Source organism: Aulonocara sp. 'chitande type north' Nkhata Bay, linkage group LG16 (genome assembly GCF_057382095.1).
Source record: "Aulonocara sp. 'chitande type north' Nkhata Bay isolate Kocher_YH1m ecotype deep benthic linkage group LG16, A_spYH_male_GT1.1, whole genome shotgun sequence".
Classification (NCBI taxonomy): domain Eukaryota; kingdom Metazoa; phylum Chordata; class Actinopteri; order Cichliformes; family Cichlidae; genus Aulonocara; species Aulonocara sp. 'chitande type north' Nkhata Bay.
The window spans coordinates 1,711,214-1,730,001 of record NC_141359.1 but is presented as its reverse complement, the minus strand read 5'-3'; the positions used below and the strand labels follow the sequence as shown (position 1 = coordinate 1,730,001).

The window sequence follows — 18,788 nt, the reverse complement described above, 5'->3', positions numbered from 1 at the left end:
CAGCAAAACAGGCGGCGCAAACGACAAACATCACATTGATGGCAGTAAACACACATCAGATTCCACTGGATGTGTTGAAAAATGAACAAAAAGCAGCAAGCACAGCAGAGCAGGCAAAATGGCTAAAACACGGTGCAGTTCTGACAAACGACTTAATGATGTGTTATGGCAAGCCAGTGTTGCCAAAATCCCTCCACAAGATGGCGGCATTAGTGACTCATGGCTGTACGCATTTGTCATCGGGGGGAATGACCTGTATTGTCAACTCTCATTTTTACACTGTAAATTTTGAAACTTCAGCAAAACAATTTGTCAGAACATGCATGACGTGTCAAAAATATAATGCTCAGGGAAACCTGAGACAAAAAAGAGGCCGCTTTCCCACTCCACCTCACCCTTTTCACACAATTCATATGGACTTTATTGAGCTACATGAATGTCAAGGGTCGAAATACGCCCTAGTGGTTATAGACGTGTTCTCTAAATGGCCGGAAATCTATCCAGTGAAAAAGGCTGATGCAATCTCAGTAGCAAAATGCTTGTGCAATCACTTCATACCCACATATGGCATCCCAGCTTTGATACGATCAGACAACGGCACTCATTTTGTAAATGATGTCATCACTAAGGTCTCCGAAGCACTCGGTTTCAGCATAAAACACCATTGTGCGTATCACCCTCAGAGTGCAGGCCTTGTAGAGAGAACTAACGGCACTATAAAACAAAGGCTCAGGAAATGCATGGCAGAAACAGGAAGGCCGTGGCCTGAAAGTTTGGGTTTAGTGAAAATGTGGATGCGCTTAACGCAAGGCTCCCATAAACTAACTCCATTTGAAATCATTCATGGTAGGCCGTTCCCACTGCCCATCACCAGTCAACCAATAGACAAATCAATCAGAGAAAACACATTAGCAGAATGGATGTCTAAGCTGTTGGAAAACAAAGAGATCATTGTACATAATCAACAACCTGATGATGTTTCTCCAGTGTCTTGCAGATTACAACCCGGTGACTGGGTTCTGATCAAGGTGCTCCAAAGGAAAAACTGGAGCGCACCCAGGTGGGAGGGCCCACATCAGGTTCTCCTCACCACGCCCACCGCTTGCAAAATTGCGGAACGACCATCCTGGATCCATCAGAGTCACTGCAGGCGAGTAAGTGAAGCCATCTAAACTCAGCCGACACAGGCTCGCCCAATCGTTGTGATCTCGCCCGGTGGAGGGGACAGCCTTCCTGGCCAGGGGGTCTACTCACGACAGGAGGGTGTGTCCTGTTGTCATGAGGTGGTGGCTCCTAATAGCTGCAGCGGCCCTGACCCTGGCCGGGCTCCTCATCTTTGCTTCCGTGAGGGACAACAAGTCAAGCTATATGAAGAAAAGGCAGACACTGTATGACAAAGGAAAGTACACCAAGTTTCCCCATGGCCACGCCACTAATTTCTGGTGGCAGTTTATGAACACTACAGCTCACTTGAATAATAAAACTGACTGCTATGCATGTACCCATATGCCCCTATCCTCACAGACGTCTGGCCTGTGGCCGTACAGCATACCTGAAGATCGCAGTTGGTGCCTGTTGGGCCTGGCAACACATCCAGGCTACGGTACTCTTTGGTCCAAGGCCAACTACAGCATCCCAGCAAAAGCAACCTGGAGGTCATCGTCACCCACAAATGTGAACTGTTCCGGACAGACCTACCTACTGACCTGGCCCCAAGTCTCAGACCCACTGCCTGATGTAATTCTACTGAACAAACTGAACGCAGCACAACTGCCAGTATGTGTGATGAACAATGGATCGCGGGCAGTGGGGGAGCTGCCTACTCACCTATGTAAATACATATACACTTTCTGCCCACCGAGGAACGAGAGGAAGTGTATGGCCTGTTCAATCGACGACACCTGTGCCAGCAACACGACGCTGATGAGCCTCAACTGTCGCTCCAACTACAGCTACCGAATGCCACTACAAACAAAGACTCAGTACCAGACAGGATGTGCACGGACGGCACCCAGCAGTAGAGGAACCAGAGTTTTGGCTGACTGGTACTTCCTATGTGGCAATAAGGCTTATCTGTCACTCCCTGAAGGTTGGGGGGGTCTGTGTGCCCTGGTGCAATTATCAGATCACGTCTTCTTCATGCAAAGTGTTGCACATCACCCAAGCAGCCGACAGAGACGTGAAGTGGACATCGCCTCACCCAATTCTTTCGGCATTACAGTGGACACTGGAGTGCCGGGACAGTTTCGCATCTGGGGAGGAGAAGCGAAATTCTTACAGAGATTGATCCCCGGCATTGGAGTTGCCGAGGTGCGGGATCACGTGGAAATCAACCGATATGCTCTGCTACGACACATCAACTTAACTAAGACCCTGGGAACGGCCTTAGCAGGAGAACAGCAGGCCATCAGAACGATGGTGCTGCAGAACAGACTGACACTAGACCTGCTAACAGCATCACAAGGAGGAGTTTGTAAGCTGATCGGGGAGACATGTTGCACTTTTATCCCTGATGGATACAAAGCTGGAGGAGACATTTATGAAGCTTTGCAGAATTTGACCGTTCTGCAGAAATATGTCACTGACCACACACCTGGAGCAGCTACAGCACAAGGCTGGCTGGACTGGCTGGACTGGCTGTTCGGCGGTTCATGGTTGGCTGCTGTAGCAAAACCGTTTGTCCTTCTAGGTCTCATCATGATAGCACTGCTCATATTAGTGTTGTGTGTATTGCCATGTCTAAGAGTGATGATTTCAAAGATGATAACAACTACAATGACTGCTTACTGTATGTTGCCGTGCCTCAAGAAGAACAGCATCCCGTTGCAATTCTGTTAGAGGAGAACTTGTAATAACTGCTAATAAATGACGTGGTGATTAAAAATGACTTGTCAAGTGATCATGCACTGATTAACACATTAGTAGTTTATGCAGGTACAATATAAGGTTTTATCCTTTTATTTTTTGTAGTTTTAGTTTTATTGTTTTCTCTGTTGTTATTTCATTTACTATGCTTTTCTTTGTTCTTTTATTATCTTTTTATTTGTTTTATTCTTTAGACCACATGATTTACATTTCTGCTATGTTGACATTTTGAATATTAAAAAATTGCAGAAGATACTTAATAAATAACCTTCACAGACAATTGTTGTATACATTTAAAATAAGTTAAAACAGGAGGGAATGTTAGTGGAAAATGATTCTATGTTTCTTTACCTTCTTTTAAATGTACAAAGATGCCTTTTGTCTGCCCTTTGCCTATGGTTAGATTAGTTTAGAATTATCCTTTTAGACTTTCCCAGCGAAGACATATTGTTTTGGGACATATTGTTTTAGATTCTTTTATCTCTCACAGCTCTCTCCCAGCTCTCTGCTGACGAGACTAGCGCCACATATGGAGTTGTTTATTTTATCTGTTTATTATTTTCTTATCCTGTTCTCACTGTCTTTCCTATAAAAATGCTAAGCCTCTGTTCACGACGTGAGTTGTTTTTAACAGCTTACCCGTGTACACGTTAAAGCATCAAAAGTAATCTTGTCTCATTGTGTCTTTATTTCTCCTGGGTCTTTTACAGAGTTTTCCCCCAACACTTATTTTGAAAGAACTATTTAAGCTTTACCATAGCGACCAGAGAGCGTTAAGAAGCAGAGAGGAGGATGTCACTGTCATTGTTGTTGGCGCACAGCTCAAGTCACGTTTATTATTATATTTACAAAATACCACAGTTTCTTCTTTTTTATTCTTTTGTTGTATTTATCCGCGACACCTTAAAGGTCGATCCCTGAAAATATTGTCTGACATTAAAGTGGTCTGTGGCGCAAAAAGGTTGGGGACTCCTGCTGTACAGTACAGAATGCGTTTAGCTTGTCGAATTTACATAAATCTTCGATCGCTAGCAGTGTAACTCTGAAGTGCTGTACTGTATGTTTGTAAGTTTTCTCCCAAACAAACACAACAATGCCGACGAAACGTTTTGCACCCTCAAATGCACCTTTAGGTTTCATTCCATAATACTGGACTTATGTTTCTACGAAGGTTTGAACTCTAACAGTGCTTGAACAAAAGAGAAAAGTGTGAAAATGCTCATGCCTGTCTGAGAAAAGTGTATAAAGCATGTAGTGAGGGGTTTTACAGTCTTAACATCTGTAATAATTGTAAAAAATAAAGTTGGCTATGGATTTCACCTACCGCGGGTTATTTTTTGAACGTAACACCAGCGATAAACGAGGCACCGCTGTATTATTATTAGTAGAGTCTGGGACATCTAATTGATTAACATCAACATTGATTATTATGCACTATTATTTTTGTTCAAGGAGAGCCAAAAATATAAAACTCTCTCTCAGCTTGTTTGTTGCCAAAAATGGCCACTTTTTGTGTATGTTCACAAAATGCTATAAATTGTATATTTCTTAAAACATTTTTCTACTTTTACCGACGTGACTCTTTAAAATAGCACCAGTCCTTTTCATCAAAATCAAAATTGTATCTAAATTTTTTACTCTTTATAGCCAGTTAGGTTATATATTACCATTAACTTTTCAGATAAAACAGTGATAAAGTCCTAATGTTTTCATGAAACTTCCTTTTTTTCCCCATCTGAGCATCGGGGAAAAGGCTGTCTTGCAATTGTTGAGGTCACTAGTGTGTGCCCCATTTCTTCCAGGATCACTCTCTTTATAGGTTTTAGTGGACTCCTAGTACTGCGAAGTGGTTTCATGGTACAAAGGGATCGTATTCCAAGATCTGGGAGACTGTAGAAATGAGCAGTGATGCCTTTCCTACCATCTTTCCAGAAAAATAATTGATCTAGAAGCTGTTAGGCTGACTTACAGCAGCAGCACTTTCTGCACCTGCATAAATGAATTTTTTAATAATATATATTTTGTTAATATTTTGGCTATGGTGTCTTGTTATGAAATGTAAAAGAGTAAAAGTGTTTTTAGCAGGTGCTTCAAAGCTAAGTTTGACTGGGAAACTCAAAGCTCAATTGGCTGTATCAACAGAAATTCACTGCAGCCTATGTAATATTTCATGCGTCATAATTTATTCTACTCTATCTTGCAAATACATATTTGTGTGGCAATGTCATGCACAACACACACAACTATTAGATCCTTAAGATCAAACCCGTGTCATTGTTTTGGTCCACTGCAGTGCAGTAGTCAAAAAAAAAGAATAAGTGAAGTGTCCACAAATGGCCAGGATAGAGCCCAGAGTGTTAATGTTTAAAATGTATAAAAATATTATTGATTACAATTCTTTACTGTTAATATCAACAATAAGCTTTTTATTTTGAAATTACAAGTTTAAAAAAAATGCTGTTACATTTACATTTAATGCTGTTTCACTGTAATCCTTTATTATAAGTATGGACACAGAATAAAGTGAACAACATTTTGAAATAAGTTTAATTGGAATTTTGTACTACGCAAAAAGCAAAAAAAACAAAAAAAACCAAAAACAACATATTAAACAAACAAACAAACACAGCCAGTGCCTTCATTTGTCCATTACATGCCAAACATAGCACTGACCCTTAGCCCCCGCTCATCAGCACATGCTTTCAAAAAGAGCTCCATGTCCTCTGCAAACTGAAAACCAAAGAGGAACAAGTCCCTTGCTCCAGTGTCTTCTTCCTCTGACATGTCTCTTAAGACCCTCTGCTGGTCCCCTTGATTTAAGGACAGATATTTGGGCATTGTTACGTGTCCACGGAAAAGTGCCTTATTTTGGACAGCCCAGTGCACAGCAGGACGCAGCTCTTCAACAACTGCTGGCTCCTGTGTCAGGCAAATGGGGATGAAAACATAGTTATTTCTCTGTTGCAGAACAGTTTTTTTTAACACTTATTCAAATGTCACTAACCATGTAATTACACTACTGTTTAAAGTGAATACTGACCTGACTGACTTCCTGGAACTTGGGCTTTTTCAGTCTGAAAATGGGCACGTGTTGTCCTTCAAGCACAGCTTTGGCTTCCTCTCTCCAGTGTGCAAATAGCTTGCCAGAGCTACGAAGAGTAAGGCCACAGTGAGGGCATGTCATTTTCATGGACTTTCCATCAGCTGCAGTTTTATTGAACACAGAGGGTAGAGCATATGAATGTTCTAACAAAGACTCAGAAACCGAAGACAAAACCTTGGGGAGGAGATGGGTCTCCTCGAAGAGTACTGCCGGAGGAATACGGGTCTCCTCGGAGAGTTCAGCGGGGAGCAGTCCTGATAATGGTGGCTTACTTGGCATTGAAGAATGCTGACAAGACAATAAATGCCTTGCCATATCCCCACGCCATATGATTGTAATCTTACAGACAGGGCGGTGAAAGTGTCCTGTTGTCCTACAAGGCAGCCTGCACTGGCATATCATTTTATCTGTAAGAGAAAAAAACAAACAAACAAACAGATGTAATTTAAATGTAGTTGTATAGAATGCAATCAATTTGTCTAACAATCAGATTGTACATGTTAACAAAAACATCCAAGCCAACCTCAATAATGAAAGCAAAATGGTATGGATCACAAAAGTTATGTCAAGAAAAGTGGTGAACAGTAAATAAAAATATATTTTATAAAAACACTATTTTTGTTGCAGATGAATGAACTGAACTGTACAATATCAACAGCAACTTTTAAGTCAACAAAGATACTGCAGAAGTGCTTAAAAAAGTGCATATTTATAACTATAAAGTATATTTAATACAAACATACCTTTGAAAGGCAAAGCATTTTTTATATGCACACTTAGATGCTCCTCAATCTTTGCCCTGACAGTAGGGCTGAAAGTGGGGCAGGAGGGCAGTGAAAGAGTCCTCTGCAACACGTGTTGCATTCCTGCAATTCTGGCTTTAAGCCCGAATTCCAGATTGATATGTGCATCTAAAACAGAGAGAGAAACAGATAAACACCATGTACACATTTAAGTTAAGGTTTTAGCAGAAATAACAATTTACAGTTGGCATGTAATAGATTTGGGAAGAAAATTCTTGAAAAAAAACACACAAATATTTTACAAGACACTTTAATTTGTGAGACATGTTTCTATTGACATATAACAGTCAATTGAACAGGGGCTAACTAAAATCTGGGCAATAAAAAAGCTGTACAGAAAAGAATGACGAATAGAAGTATTGATAAATATCTAAATCTGTTTGTGATGAAATTTACAGTGTTGACGCTAACCAAAGGTGTCACAAGTACACACGTTCCTTACTACAGTTTAGATACCTCTGTTTAGAAAGCACCGACTTGACTTTTTAGTCAAGTCGAAGTAAGAAGTACAGGGTCTAAAATATAATTTATGTACAAAATTTTGAAGTAATCTTGCGTCCAAAGCACGTGTGCTGATTTACAAATGTACGGATTACAAAGTACAGATACGCGTGTTACAATGTGAGAAGTATAAAGAAGTATACAGTAGGCACAAAAAAGTACAGCAGTAAAGTAAAGACACCAGAAAATTCTACTTAAGTACAGTATTGAAGTATTTGTTATTTTGCATCTCTGACGCCAACAATAAATCATACTCTAATGCAAAATGTGGTTTTTGCTTCTTCTCGCCCACAGAAGCCGTTAATCCAGCTCTCTTACTTAAACCAGGCCCAGGAAAAAGCATATCTGTGTGTTTCTCTGCCATGGAGCACGATGAAAAAACATTAAAATAAGGAGGAATGTTGTTGTAACGCAAAAAAAGTGGCAAAAAAAGTGGCAACATGATCATTGTAAGAAAACTAGAGGATTCCTAGAATTATGAAATCGCTAACGGCAAATTTATTTAAGAAAGACTTAACCAACCTTTGCGATCAACTTGAAAGACTTCCACGGTATCCATGCGTGTTTACGGCTACTGTGGAGGTCACGTGCTTCCGGCTACTGTGGAGGTCACGTGCTTCCGGCTACTGTGGAGGTCACATGTTTCCGGTTAGTGTGGAGGTCACGTGTATCCGGTTACTGTGGAGCTCCACAGTGGCTGCAGCCAGACCCTTCTCGCCACAGCAGGAGTCGAACCTGGAAGTATCCCTCCACAGCCGGTTTTCAGAGTTGCCGCGACGTGGAAGGAGCCAATCAGAAGAGGGACCTCAAATCAGCTGACGTGGGTCATGTGACAGAGAGTAGTTGATATGGGTTACATTAGCAAGTGGTGGAGGCCAGCAGGTAGACGAAGGAAAAGGGAGGCAAGAGGAGAGACCTGAAGCGGCCGCTGGTCCGAGAGTGTCAGGTGACCTGAAGTTCAGGTAGACCTGCAGATAGACCTGCAGTCTATCTGGGTCAGATAAAAAAGTTTAGGTGGAGTTTATTTTCGTTATGCTGACTTTTTTTTTGTACGGCATACTAGCTAGCATGACGGAGTTTCTATAAAGCTGGGTGGGTGCTATGATGTTATTGTTGAACTTTATTTTGTTCATACCGTTAATTATTAGAGTTGCCAACCATCCCGTGAAAAACAGAATCATCTCATATTCAGAGAAAATATTACGCGTTTCTTATTGAGGTGAAAAGGAACAGTTTGTCCTGGACTTCAGCTAGAAAGAAAAAGACACAAAGCTGGAGTTATTCTGTGTCTTTGCTGCACAGCTGCCTCTTCTTCTCTCATCCTCTCACCCTCCCTCTCCTGTTTCTACTTCAATCATGAAACTGATCAATGATCAGCTGATCGGCTTTTCTCTCTTGTTTGTGTTAAGGTTCAAAATATTGGGGATGGAGACAAGAGAAAAAACCACAATAACAACACTGGTCCGGCTGGGTCAAGTCAAACGATGATTTTAATGATCACACACGTGGGAGATGGACACTGATGCAGACAGCCTCAAATCTCAAAATGGTGGAGCATTGCTCAAACTCTTATAGCCTCTGGTGCCTCCACCTTATCATAAAAGCCTAAACATTCACATGCTTTCTCTCACACAGCGCCTAAGCTACAACCTTGGCTCCCCGTCTATCTGCTCCTGCTGAGATGGAGCAGAAAACTCCAGTATATTCTGTTCTCTTCTAATCAGACAAATAAGGCGATGACTTTCTGCAAACAGTATTTCTTATAACTCAGCAGTATAATGCATCATACAACAATATCATTCATCCACAATAAATCAGCAGTCTAATGTAATGCAAATCAGTATAACAAATGCAACAGTTATCAACTTCTTCTAATTCAGGAGAATAATGCAAACTAAAACTACATAATAATTCACAATCTTTAATTAGGGGTATAACATGGCATAAAATAATATTATAATCTAACATTTGTTTATCGCCCGCTTTGCGCCAGAAAGAGGAAACCAGCAGATGTCGCTAAACAACAGCAGCACGTTTAAGCTTGATCAGCTGTTGTTAGAATTTATTTAATAGTAATTTCTAGTATCAGCTGATGTTTATAGTCAAAATGCCCGGGATGATTTTTTTGTCCCAGTCCACCTCTGTATGCAGCTCATCTGCAGTCTGGTGTTACCTACATCCTCCTATTCAGAAGGCAGAATTTCAGAATTCTGAGGACAATTGAAAGCACCACGACTGCAGTTTTTGTGTTGGATGTAAAAAGCGCACATGACGCTGTGACGTAGGCTAGAATCATGGCGGCAGTCAATGACGGTCCAGGCATGGGATTTCTTTCGTTGAAATGTGCACATTATTTTTTCGTTTCTATTGGTGGGTGGGCACAGTGCACTTTTGACAAGTAAGCAAGCTAGAAGACTGGCAATCTTCCTGGATATTCAGTTACGGAAGCAACACATTAACAAGAAAATTCTGAGTAAAACCAAAGTTACTTTCCCTAGTAACTAGTTACTCTGAAAGTAATGAGTAACTTGAAGTAACTGAGTTACTTTTGATAGAAGTAACTAGTAATGTAACCAAGTTACTAATTTAAAGTAACTTACCCAACACTTCTGGTCACCAAAAACTTCAGTGAAATCATAAGAAATCATTTTTTTGCATATTAAGGATAACATTATGAAGTTGTTTCTAAAAACCCATTACTTGACACTTTAGACATAAAATATTAATCTCTGTTAACAAAATTATATATATATAAAAACAAAAAAACACCCAGCACGCCCCTGCGGGCGGTTTATCCTTCAAGCTCGGGTCCTCTACCAGAGGCCTGGGAGCTTGAGGGTCCTGCGCAGTATCTTAGCTGTTCCCAGGACTGCGCTCTTCTGGACAGAGATCTCCAATGCTGTTCCCGGCATCTGCTGGAGCCACCCGCTTAGCTTGTCACAGCACCTAGTGCTCCGATTACCACGGGGACCACTGTCACCTTCACCCTCCACATCCTCTCGAGCTCTTCTCTGAGCCCTTGGTATTTCTCCAGCTTCTCGTGTTCCTTCTTCCTGATGTTGCTGTCATTCAGAACTGCTACATCGATCACCGTCTTCTTCTGTTTGTCTGCCACCACTATGTCCGGTTGGTTAGCCACCACCATTTTGTCCATCTCTATCTGGAAGTCCCACAGGATCTTAGCTTAGTCATTCTCTATCACCCTTTGGGGCATCTCCCATTTTGACCTCGGGACTTCCAGGTTATACTCGGCACAGATGTTCCTGTACACTGTACGCCATAACCACTTGGTTATGGCGTTCCATGTATGCCTTGCCTGCTAGCATCTTGCACCCTGCTGTTATGTGCTGGATTGTCTCTGGGGCATCTTTACACAGCCTGCACCTGGGGTCTTGCCTGGTGTGATAGACCCCAGCCTCTATGGATCTTGTGCTCAGTGCTTGTTCCTGTGCTGCCATGATTAGTGCCTCCGTGCTGTCTTTCAGTCCAGCTTTGTTCAGCCATTGGTAGGATTTCTGGGTATCAGCCACCTCCGCTATCTGCCTGTGGTACATACCGTGCAGGAGCCTTTCTTTCCATGATGGTTCCTCGCCTTCCTTCTCTTTCTTCGGTTTCTGCTCCCTGAGGTATTCACTGAGTATGATGTCAGTTGGGGCCATCTTCGTGATGTATTCGTGGATGTTCCTTTGTGCCATCCTGGACTGTGGTGCTGACACTTACCAGTCCCCAGCCTCCTTCCTTCCGCTTAGCGTACAGCCTCAGGGTGCTGGACTTGGGGTGAAACCCTCCATGCATGGTAAGGAGCTTTCTTGTCTTTATGTCAGTGGCTTCTATCTCCTCCTTTGGCCAGCCTATTACCCCAGCAGGGTACCTGATCACGGGCAGGGCGTACGTGTTGATGGCCCGGATCTTGTTCTTACCATTCAGCTGACTCCTCAGGACTTGCCTGACCCTCTGCAGGTACTTGGTGGTTGCAGCTTTTCTAACGGCCTCTTCATTGTTCCCATTCACCTGCGAGATCCCCAGGTACTTGTAACAGTCCTCTATGTCTGCAATGTTGCCTTCTGGTAGTTCAATCCCCTCAGTTCTGACTACCTTCCCTCTCTTTGTTACCATCCGACTACACTTCTCCAGTCTGAACGACATTCCAATGTCATTGCTTTATATCATGGTAGTGTGGATCAGTGAATCGATGTCTCGTTCACTCTTGGCATACAGCTTGATGTCATCCATGTACAGGAGGTGGCTGACAACTTTTCCATTTCGTAGTCGGTATCCGTAGCCAGTCTTGTCAATTATCTCACTGAGGGGGTTCAGGCCTATGCAAAACAGCAGTGGGGACAGAGCATCTCTTTGGTAGATCCCGCACTTGATGGTGACTTGTGCTATGGGCTTGAGGTTGGCCTCCACTGTTGTCCGCCTCATCCCCATTGAGTTCCTGATGAAGGCTCTCAGGGTCCTGTTGATCTTATATAGTTCTAGGCATTCCAGTATCCAGCTGTGGGGCATTGAGTCATAGGCCTTCTTGTAATCAATCCAGGCAGTGCAGAGATTGGTCAGCCTGGTCCTGCAGTCTTGGCTGACTGCTCGGTCTACCAGTAGCTGGTGTTTTGCGCCTCTGGTATTCTTGCCCATCCCTTTTTGTGCCCCACTCATGTATTGACAGATGTGCCTGTTCATCTTAGCCGCTATGATGCCTGACAGGAGCTTCCATGTAGTACTGAGGCAGGTTATTGGTTAGTAGTTGGATGGGACCGATAACCCCTTCCGCCAGGGTTACTTGCCTAGTAGCATTCCAACAACGCCCTGTTTTCGTCTCTTGTCCACCGATGCCTTCTTGTCAGGGTGCCCTGGTTCCTCAACACCTCGCTCATGTCTGCGGTAGGCTTGCTTAGCATAGGAGGTCTACTCTTAGGACCCTTACCGGATACAGACACCCCAGGCAGGAATCGAACTTGCAATCCTCTGTTCCAAAGGTGTGTTGTCTAACTACTACGTGTTTGCAATGTCTAGTGATATACATATACAGTAGTCTAATGTGTTTAGCTTGTAGTGGTGACATTTTTTTTGTTATTTTATGTGTCAGAACAGAAAAATGAGGAGACTGTTGAGTGCAACATATGCTGATCAAAAAGCCACCAAATGCAAACTGAAACTGCTATAAAGCAAACTATAAAGGCTGCCTCTAGGTGGAAAACAAGAAGAGGGATGCACCTGAAGGTGTCAGGCCTTTGATCTGGCTCTCTGTTTTCTGGTAAAAAGGAACTATTTATTTTGACAAAGGCACTTTGTGTGGCATTTTACTGTTAGGTTGTAAACAAAATTCTGTAATATCAATACTTTTCTGTCTTTGTTGTTTGCTAAATTTGTACATAAAGTTTGAGGATCTAAAATGTATGTTTACATTTCAAGTTATGAAAATGATTTATTAAACAACTTCGGCTTTAATTAATGTAATGTTTTTGTTTGATTTTAGGTCACATGTGTTATTACAGTATCTCAAAATGAAGAAAAAATACTGGAAAATCAGACATGTCAGCATATGCTGAAAAAGTTATACCAAACAGTCGAAGTATGAATGTCTATTAGCGTTAGCTAAACAAAAGCATAGAAAAAGCTGCCTGTATGAATGGGTATGATTGGGTGAATGAGGCATGTTGTATAAAGCGCTTTGGGTACTCCGGGAGAGTAGGAATGCGCTATATAAGAATCAGTCCATTTACGATTTACTTAGTTGATGCTTCAGTATTAAGAATAAAAAGAAGCTTTTTCTAATGCTGCATTTTACCCTGAACAGTTGTACTTCCAAACAAGAAGATGAGAACCTGAATTTTTTCCGTCAGAGGTACTGTGTCTGAAAAAACTTTAACCCATTCCATATAATATGTGTGTAACAATGCTTACATTATTAAATCAATAATTGAGTGATTCATTATTTGTCCACTTGACATAGTGTATTTTGTAATAGAGCATCGGTTTTAATCAAGCAATGATTGTTCGGAGGGGTTTGCGTGAAGCTTTAAGTGTTTTCTTTTTAATACAGACTGGCTGACGCTGAAGAAAAACTTAGAGAGGAAAGGTGAGTATTTTGGGTTTGACCTGGTTGGATTCTAAAACATGTTTTCATATTTGTATCAGTCATTAACTGAGAGAGTGCTTCAATAATTGTTCAGTTATTAAAAGGATGTTTCTCTCATGTTGCTCCCCACCACAGATCTGCTCTGTCACAAAAAGATGATGAACTGAAATCAGTCAAACAAAGGTACTGAACACATAGAGAGCTGCAGTAATGCATTCCAGTGTAATGTATTTGTTAGAAAGATGAAAGATCAGTTTTAATGAAAAATTCATTATTCAGAATAATTTACGTCAAACATTTTAAAAAAATTATTTTTTAAATACAGATTGTCTGAAGCTGAAGAAAAACTTAAAGAGGAAAGGTGAGCATTTTGGTTTTGTTACATTTTAATTGGACAGGAAACTGGCTTTCAGTTTTTGAAGCTTAAGCACTAATACTGAAACACGAGGCTCAGGTTTATGGTTAAAACAGGTTAAAAACAAAGAAAATAGAAAATCACTACCTTATCATATTGGATGGGTTTGTGTGTCCTAGGGTCTATGTTGTCGGTGGCTTTTCTCTCTTGGTAGGGTCTTCCATGGCAAATTGGTCCTGGGTGAGGAAACATATAAAGAGGGATTCAAAAACTCTTTGGAGCAGAAGTTCCAGGAACACTTCACCCTGCCCTGGATATGGTTACCGTGGCCTCGCCCTGGAGCCAGGCCCTGGAACCAGACCCTGTGAGGGTGCCCGAAGGTGAGCGTGTGGTGTTTGGGTCTTAGTCCATGGCACCCAGCCGGGCACAGCCCAAAAAAGAGACATGGGCCCACCCTTCTGTTGCCCCACCACCCGCAGAAGGCACTGCAGGGGTCTGAAGCTGGACAGCAGTAAGAGGCGGAGATTCTGGTCGACTGATGCTCAGCTACTTACAACATTGGCTGGACTGTCACCTCTCTGGTGGGGAAGGAGCCTGGGTTAGTGCATGATGTTAAAAGGTACTCGCTAGGCATAGTCAGGATCATCTCACCATATGGCTTGGTCTGTGAAAGTAGTCTCCTGGAGACCGGCTGGAAACTGTCTCAGTCTGGAGTTGCCTTTGATGAGATGTGACAGGCTGGGTTGGGTGTTTTAGTAATCCCTTGGCTTGTTGCTTGTATTTTGTAGGTTTTCTTCTTATGGACCAGAGGTTCTATTCTCTGTGCTTCTGGTCAGGGAATGGGTCCTGACTGTTGTCTGTACTTGTGTGCAAAATGACGGTTCAGTGACCAACCTTTTTGGAGTGCCAGTGCAGGGCGCTTGTGGGTGCTGCACCTGGGGACTCTCTCATCCTACTGGGAGACTTCAACGCTCATGTGGCCAGTGATAAAAAAAACCCCAATTCATACAGACTGTCTGAAGCTGAAGAAAAACTTCGAGAGGAATGTCAAGTACTTTTCTAGTGTTATCTGTCATGGTCTGGTTGGGCACCTGCAGGTCTCAGACAGCGGCTCCTCCTCCTTTAGGCGGAGTCCGGTTGCCCCTCCCTGGCTGACCACCTGTGAGCAATCATGCCAGCGGTATATCAGACCTGCGCTCTCAACCACTCATCGCCTGAGTATCTGCTATTCCCATGTTAGTTCAGTGGAGCATCCTAAACCTTGTCTTAACGCCGTGTGATGACTGACCTGTCTTTTCTTGTCCTCAGCGATAGCACCCGGAGTGGAGATCTTGTTCCCCTCGCTCCCGTCCTCCTGGACCTGGGCCGCCAGCTGCTCACACAACGTGGCCTGCCGGCCCACTGCTCACCTGCCTGCCTCCCCACGCCTCGACCGCTTCCGGGTTTTCCGCTCCACCTGTCCCCTCCATCTGAAACCAAGTAAGGCAATTCAATTCAACTGCGGAGGATTATTGGTTGTCTGCTGGATCCCTCTGATCGTGATCTCCTCTTGTTCCAGTGCCCCGGCCCCTACCTAGTCCTGTTTCTACCTCCCCGCTGTCCCCGCTGTTCAGCCGTCTCCTAGAGGTGTCTAGGTCGCCCTCATTATCACAGACGAATCCTACGCGCCACTAGTGTGGTGGCGTCGCTTTGTGTTTCACCTTTGTTTTCCTGTGGGCGGAAATAAATCATTTGTTTTCTGTCACCTCGCTTCCGGGTTGGTTTCTGCGCCTGTGTCCATCCCTGTTCCCCCGTGCCGTTGAGCCATGACATTATCTTTTTGGTGTGTTCAGGTGTGGAATGCACTTCACACAGACACAGTTCAATATATAGATGTCACGTTTATTTCTGACTTTTCTTTTTGTGACAGTTCACAGTGTGGTCAGCAGAGGTGGGTAGAGTGTCCAAAAATTGTACTCAAGTAAGAGTAGCATTACTTTAAAATATTATTACTCAAGTAAAAGTGAAAAGTAGTCGCCAAAAAAGTTACTCAAGTAAGTTTAAAAAAGTACCTGGTGAAAAGACTACTCAAGTAGTGAGTAACTGTTTGAAATCCGATTTATTTTTTAAATAAATGCTATCAGACAAACAAAAATAAATAAATATATAAATTTTAGTACTTTCAAATGGAATATATGTTAAAAAAAATCAACAAAACAAGGCACAACAAATCTAATTTCCAGATTTCAGTTTTTCACAACATAAAGCTTTTTTCACCAATATCTAGAGTAAATAATATAAATATATAAACAGTGCAAACAATTTCCAGTGACAAGATATGCTACAAACTTGTAAATATTAATTTTTGCTTCAAATGGCACAGCAGCCTCAGAGAAAACATTCGAACAAGGCATCTTCATTATATGTGCATACAAGGCAGCTCAGTTTACCATAAATTGTATGGGTGTTTATCTATTTCTGCATATTTAGCAAAAACATGCCATTTCGTCACTCAGTGAGGTTATGGTTAAGCTTCAGCAGCAGTTTGCTCTCAAGGTTCTGTCTGTGAAGCTGTAACCGTCTAGCAGTGAACAGGAGTCCTGCATGACTGAGAAGTCCTTCACAAGCTCCAGATGCATATAGAGCTGTATTGACTTTGATCAACAGCTTCTTGATGTGAGGAAAGCCATGCAATAGATCCACACCTCCACTGAATGGACATGAAAGGTACCTCTCCAGCCCTGCTTCTGGCTTTCCTGACCCCATGGATCCATCATCTTCACCGTTCAGGCCGCTGTTTGTGCTTGCCTCATCCAGCTCTGAGTCTAGGTGATGTCTGATGAAGTGGAGACCTGTGGAAAGATGTATGGTTTTTATAGTGCTGTATACACTGCCAAGCTGCAGATGTTTGGCAAGAAAATTTGATCACACTGGAGATGCTTTTTACTAACTGTTGTTGAAAAACAAAATCTTGTCATTTATATACCAGACAAACAGTTTGCAATGAATTCCAGATTAAGTTTAAAATAAGAACGCGTGCAAGGCTAAGCAGTGCTAGCCAATAAATCCTCCTGTTTGTCTGTAATTCTGGGTAAGACGAAAAAGACAGTGATGGAAGCCGTGACTGGAGCTGAAATGTGGCCTCTAATCTCAATTGTACGTTTGTACGATATAATATTTATATTGTTGTGGTGGGGCGTGGTCTGCGGTGCCGTGCGGACGCACCTGCACAGCATCCGCAATCACGCCCGCCGTGTTAAAACATGGGGACTCAGGAGTTGGGGTGTGTGGTGTGACGTGAATCAAATAAAGTTTGCTCTGAACGTTGCTCTGTGGTCCCGCCATGCCTTATTCATGCCACATTGGTGCCGAAACCCAGGAGGCGGCACGGCGGGTCCGTATCGGAGCCAGGGAACTGAGGAGCTGGCCCAGAGGGTGGCCGAAATGGCGGCCGCCCAGCGGGAGCAGGCGGCGGAGGTGAGTCGCCAGCAGGAAGAGCTGCAGGACCGGTCCGAGCGCCACCTGGAAAGGATTGGGGAGCTGGTGGCGCTGCTCTGGGCCTGGGCGCCACCCCCACAAGTGTGTCCCTAGGACAGTGAAGCGGTGGAGGAGCCGTGTGGGGCACCTCGGCAGCCAGAGGTGGTGGACGAGTCATGCGGGGGTCCGAGCCTGCCGGACGAGAAGGAGCAGCCGGGTGAAGGGCTGCTCCTGCCGGGAGCGGTGGAGGAGCCGCTCGAATCGGAGGTGGAGGACGAGGCGGGCGAGGGTCTACACCTGCCGGAGGAAGAGGAGTCGCTCCACCCAGAGGTGGACGAGGGGCTGTGCCTGCTGGAGGCGCAGTGTGGGGAGCCGCTTCAAACGGGAGTGGCGGAGGCGGTGGCGGAGCAGCTGTGCGAGGAGACGGAGGTCCCTGCTCCAGGGCAGCCTGCGCAGCCCGAGTTGGAGGCAGAGGAGCGGGACAGCCCCGCTAAGCCGGGGGTCGGCGGGTTGGCTAGTCCAGCCTCGCTGCCACCAGTCGATTCTGCGCGCCTGACGTCTGCCCAGCCGCCTGTGTGCAAGAGCTCACGGCCATGCCTGTGGGACCGTGTCCGCTTGCTACGCGGCCGACCTCCGGACCAGCTTCGCCGTTGCCGCTGGATGCGCGGGCGGCCACCAGAATGGACGCTCCCCCGTCGCTTGGCCAGGGGCTGGGAAAAAAAGAGACCTCTACTCATGCTGTGCTCCCATGGTAGGACAGCACGAGAACAGGAAACAAAAAAACTCCTCTGCACAAAAAGCACATAAATGTCCACAGCACAACATTATGAAACACGTGACAAGCCATAGGGTTGGGTGGGGGGTGAGGAGTAATCCGAAGCGAGCACAGCAGCCGCCCTGCTCAGTGCTACCATTCCAGCACGGGTGCAGACCCGCCGTGTTCCCCTGCAGGAAACAAGCGTCGAAGGCGTTTGGAAAGGGAGGGGGGATGAGTGTGTACATATCAGTGTGTATGTATGTGTGTGCGTGTCCAGAATTCAGCTGAGACAGTGTCCTTCGCCCAGCCAGGCTAAGTAAACAGTCTTCCAGCCAACCCAGGTGGCCTTGAATAGGGTGGGAGGAACAGTCTGAATACAGTCGTTATCAGGGAGTTGTTGTTCGGCTCCAGCCTTGAGCTCTCAGCTGGCGCTGAAGGGATAGCCGAGTTATGATGGTGGTTTTCTTTTATGCTGAACAGCTCAATTTTAAAGTTAAAGACAATTTTAAAGTTATTCTTTAACACCCCGACACCGACACTGGTCTCTCCATTTCCCATTGTAGAGCCGCCAACTTCTCCATGATGTTATCCAGCTTGTGCTCTGTGGTCTTGTCATTCTTGTTCCCAGAGAGCTGATTCTGAGACCTCACGACAGTAGTGAGCTGTTCTAAGATGTTATCCAACTTTTGTTCAAAGGTGTTATCCTGTGCGAACTTCTCCTTGATGTAACCCAATGTACGTTCAGAGGTGTTATTCTGAGTATTCACTGCAGCTGTGAGTGTTACGGTTTGGAGGAGGACTCAAACGCAGGACTCCGGTTCTGTTGCTCACAAGAAGGGTTTATTTACAAGTCACCAGGTGTATATACA

The 18,788-nt window shown here is 44.0% G+C and overlaps 1 protein-coding gene, 1 long non-coding RNA gene and 2 pseudogenes across 2 annotated transcripts; all 4 read left to right on the top strand.

Annotated features, from left to right (window-relative positions):
• Positions 1-1,278: 1,278 nt before the first annotated feature.
• LOC147310764 (uncharacterized) lies at positions 1,279-2,852 on the top strand (annotated as a pseudogene).
• Positions 2,853-13,067: 10,215 nt separating this feature from the next.
• On the top strand, positions 13,068-13,715 carry LOC147310763 (uncharacterized). Its single transcript, XR_015125385.1, has 4 exons — positions 13,068-13,117; positions 13,316-13,351; positions 13,487-13,534; positions 13,677-13,715. It is a non-coding gene; the product is annotated as an uncharacterized LOC147310763 (long non-coding RNA).
• A 1,162-nt stretch (positions 13,716-14,877) lies between these two features.
• LOC147310762 (uncharacterized) lies at positions 14,878-15,505 on the top strand. Its single transcript, XM_086267454.1, has 3 exons — positions 14,878-14,941; positions 15,015-15,185; positions 15,265-15,505. Exons 1-3 carry the CDS (start codon positions 14,878-14,880, stop codon positions 15,378-15,380), a joined length of 351 nt encoding a protein of 116 aa, XP_086123580.1. The 3' UTR covers positions 15,381-15,505.
• A 1,534-nt stretch (positions 15,506-17,039) lies between these two features.
• On the top strand, positions 17,040-18,362 carry LOC147310761 (uncharacterized; annotated as a pseudogene).
• Positions 18,363-18,788: the final 426 nt, after the last annotated feature.

What these genes read in the sequence shown, in the direction of transcription:
- LOC147310762 (XM_086267454.1), top strand. Translation starts at nt 14,878, where the DNA reads ATGCCAGCGGTATATCAGACCTGCGCTCTCAACCACTCATCGCCTGAG. An exon ending in TGAGTATCTGCTATTCCCAT is followed by an intron (nt 14,942 to 15,014) that starts GTTAGTTCAGTG and finishes TCTTGTCCTCAG; the next exon opens with CGATAGCACCCGGAGTGGAG. An exon ending in TCCCCTCCATCTGAAACCAA is followed by an intron (nt 15,186 to 15,264) that starts GTAAGGCAATTC and finishes CTCTTGTTCCAG; the next exon opens with TGCCCCGGCCCCTACCTAGT.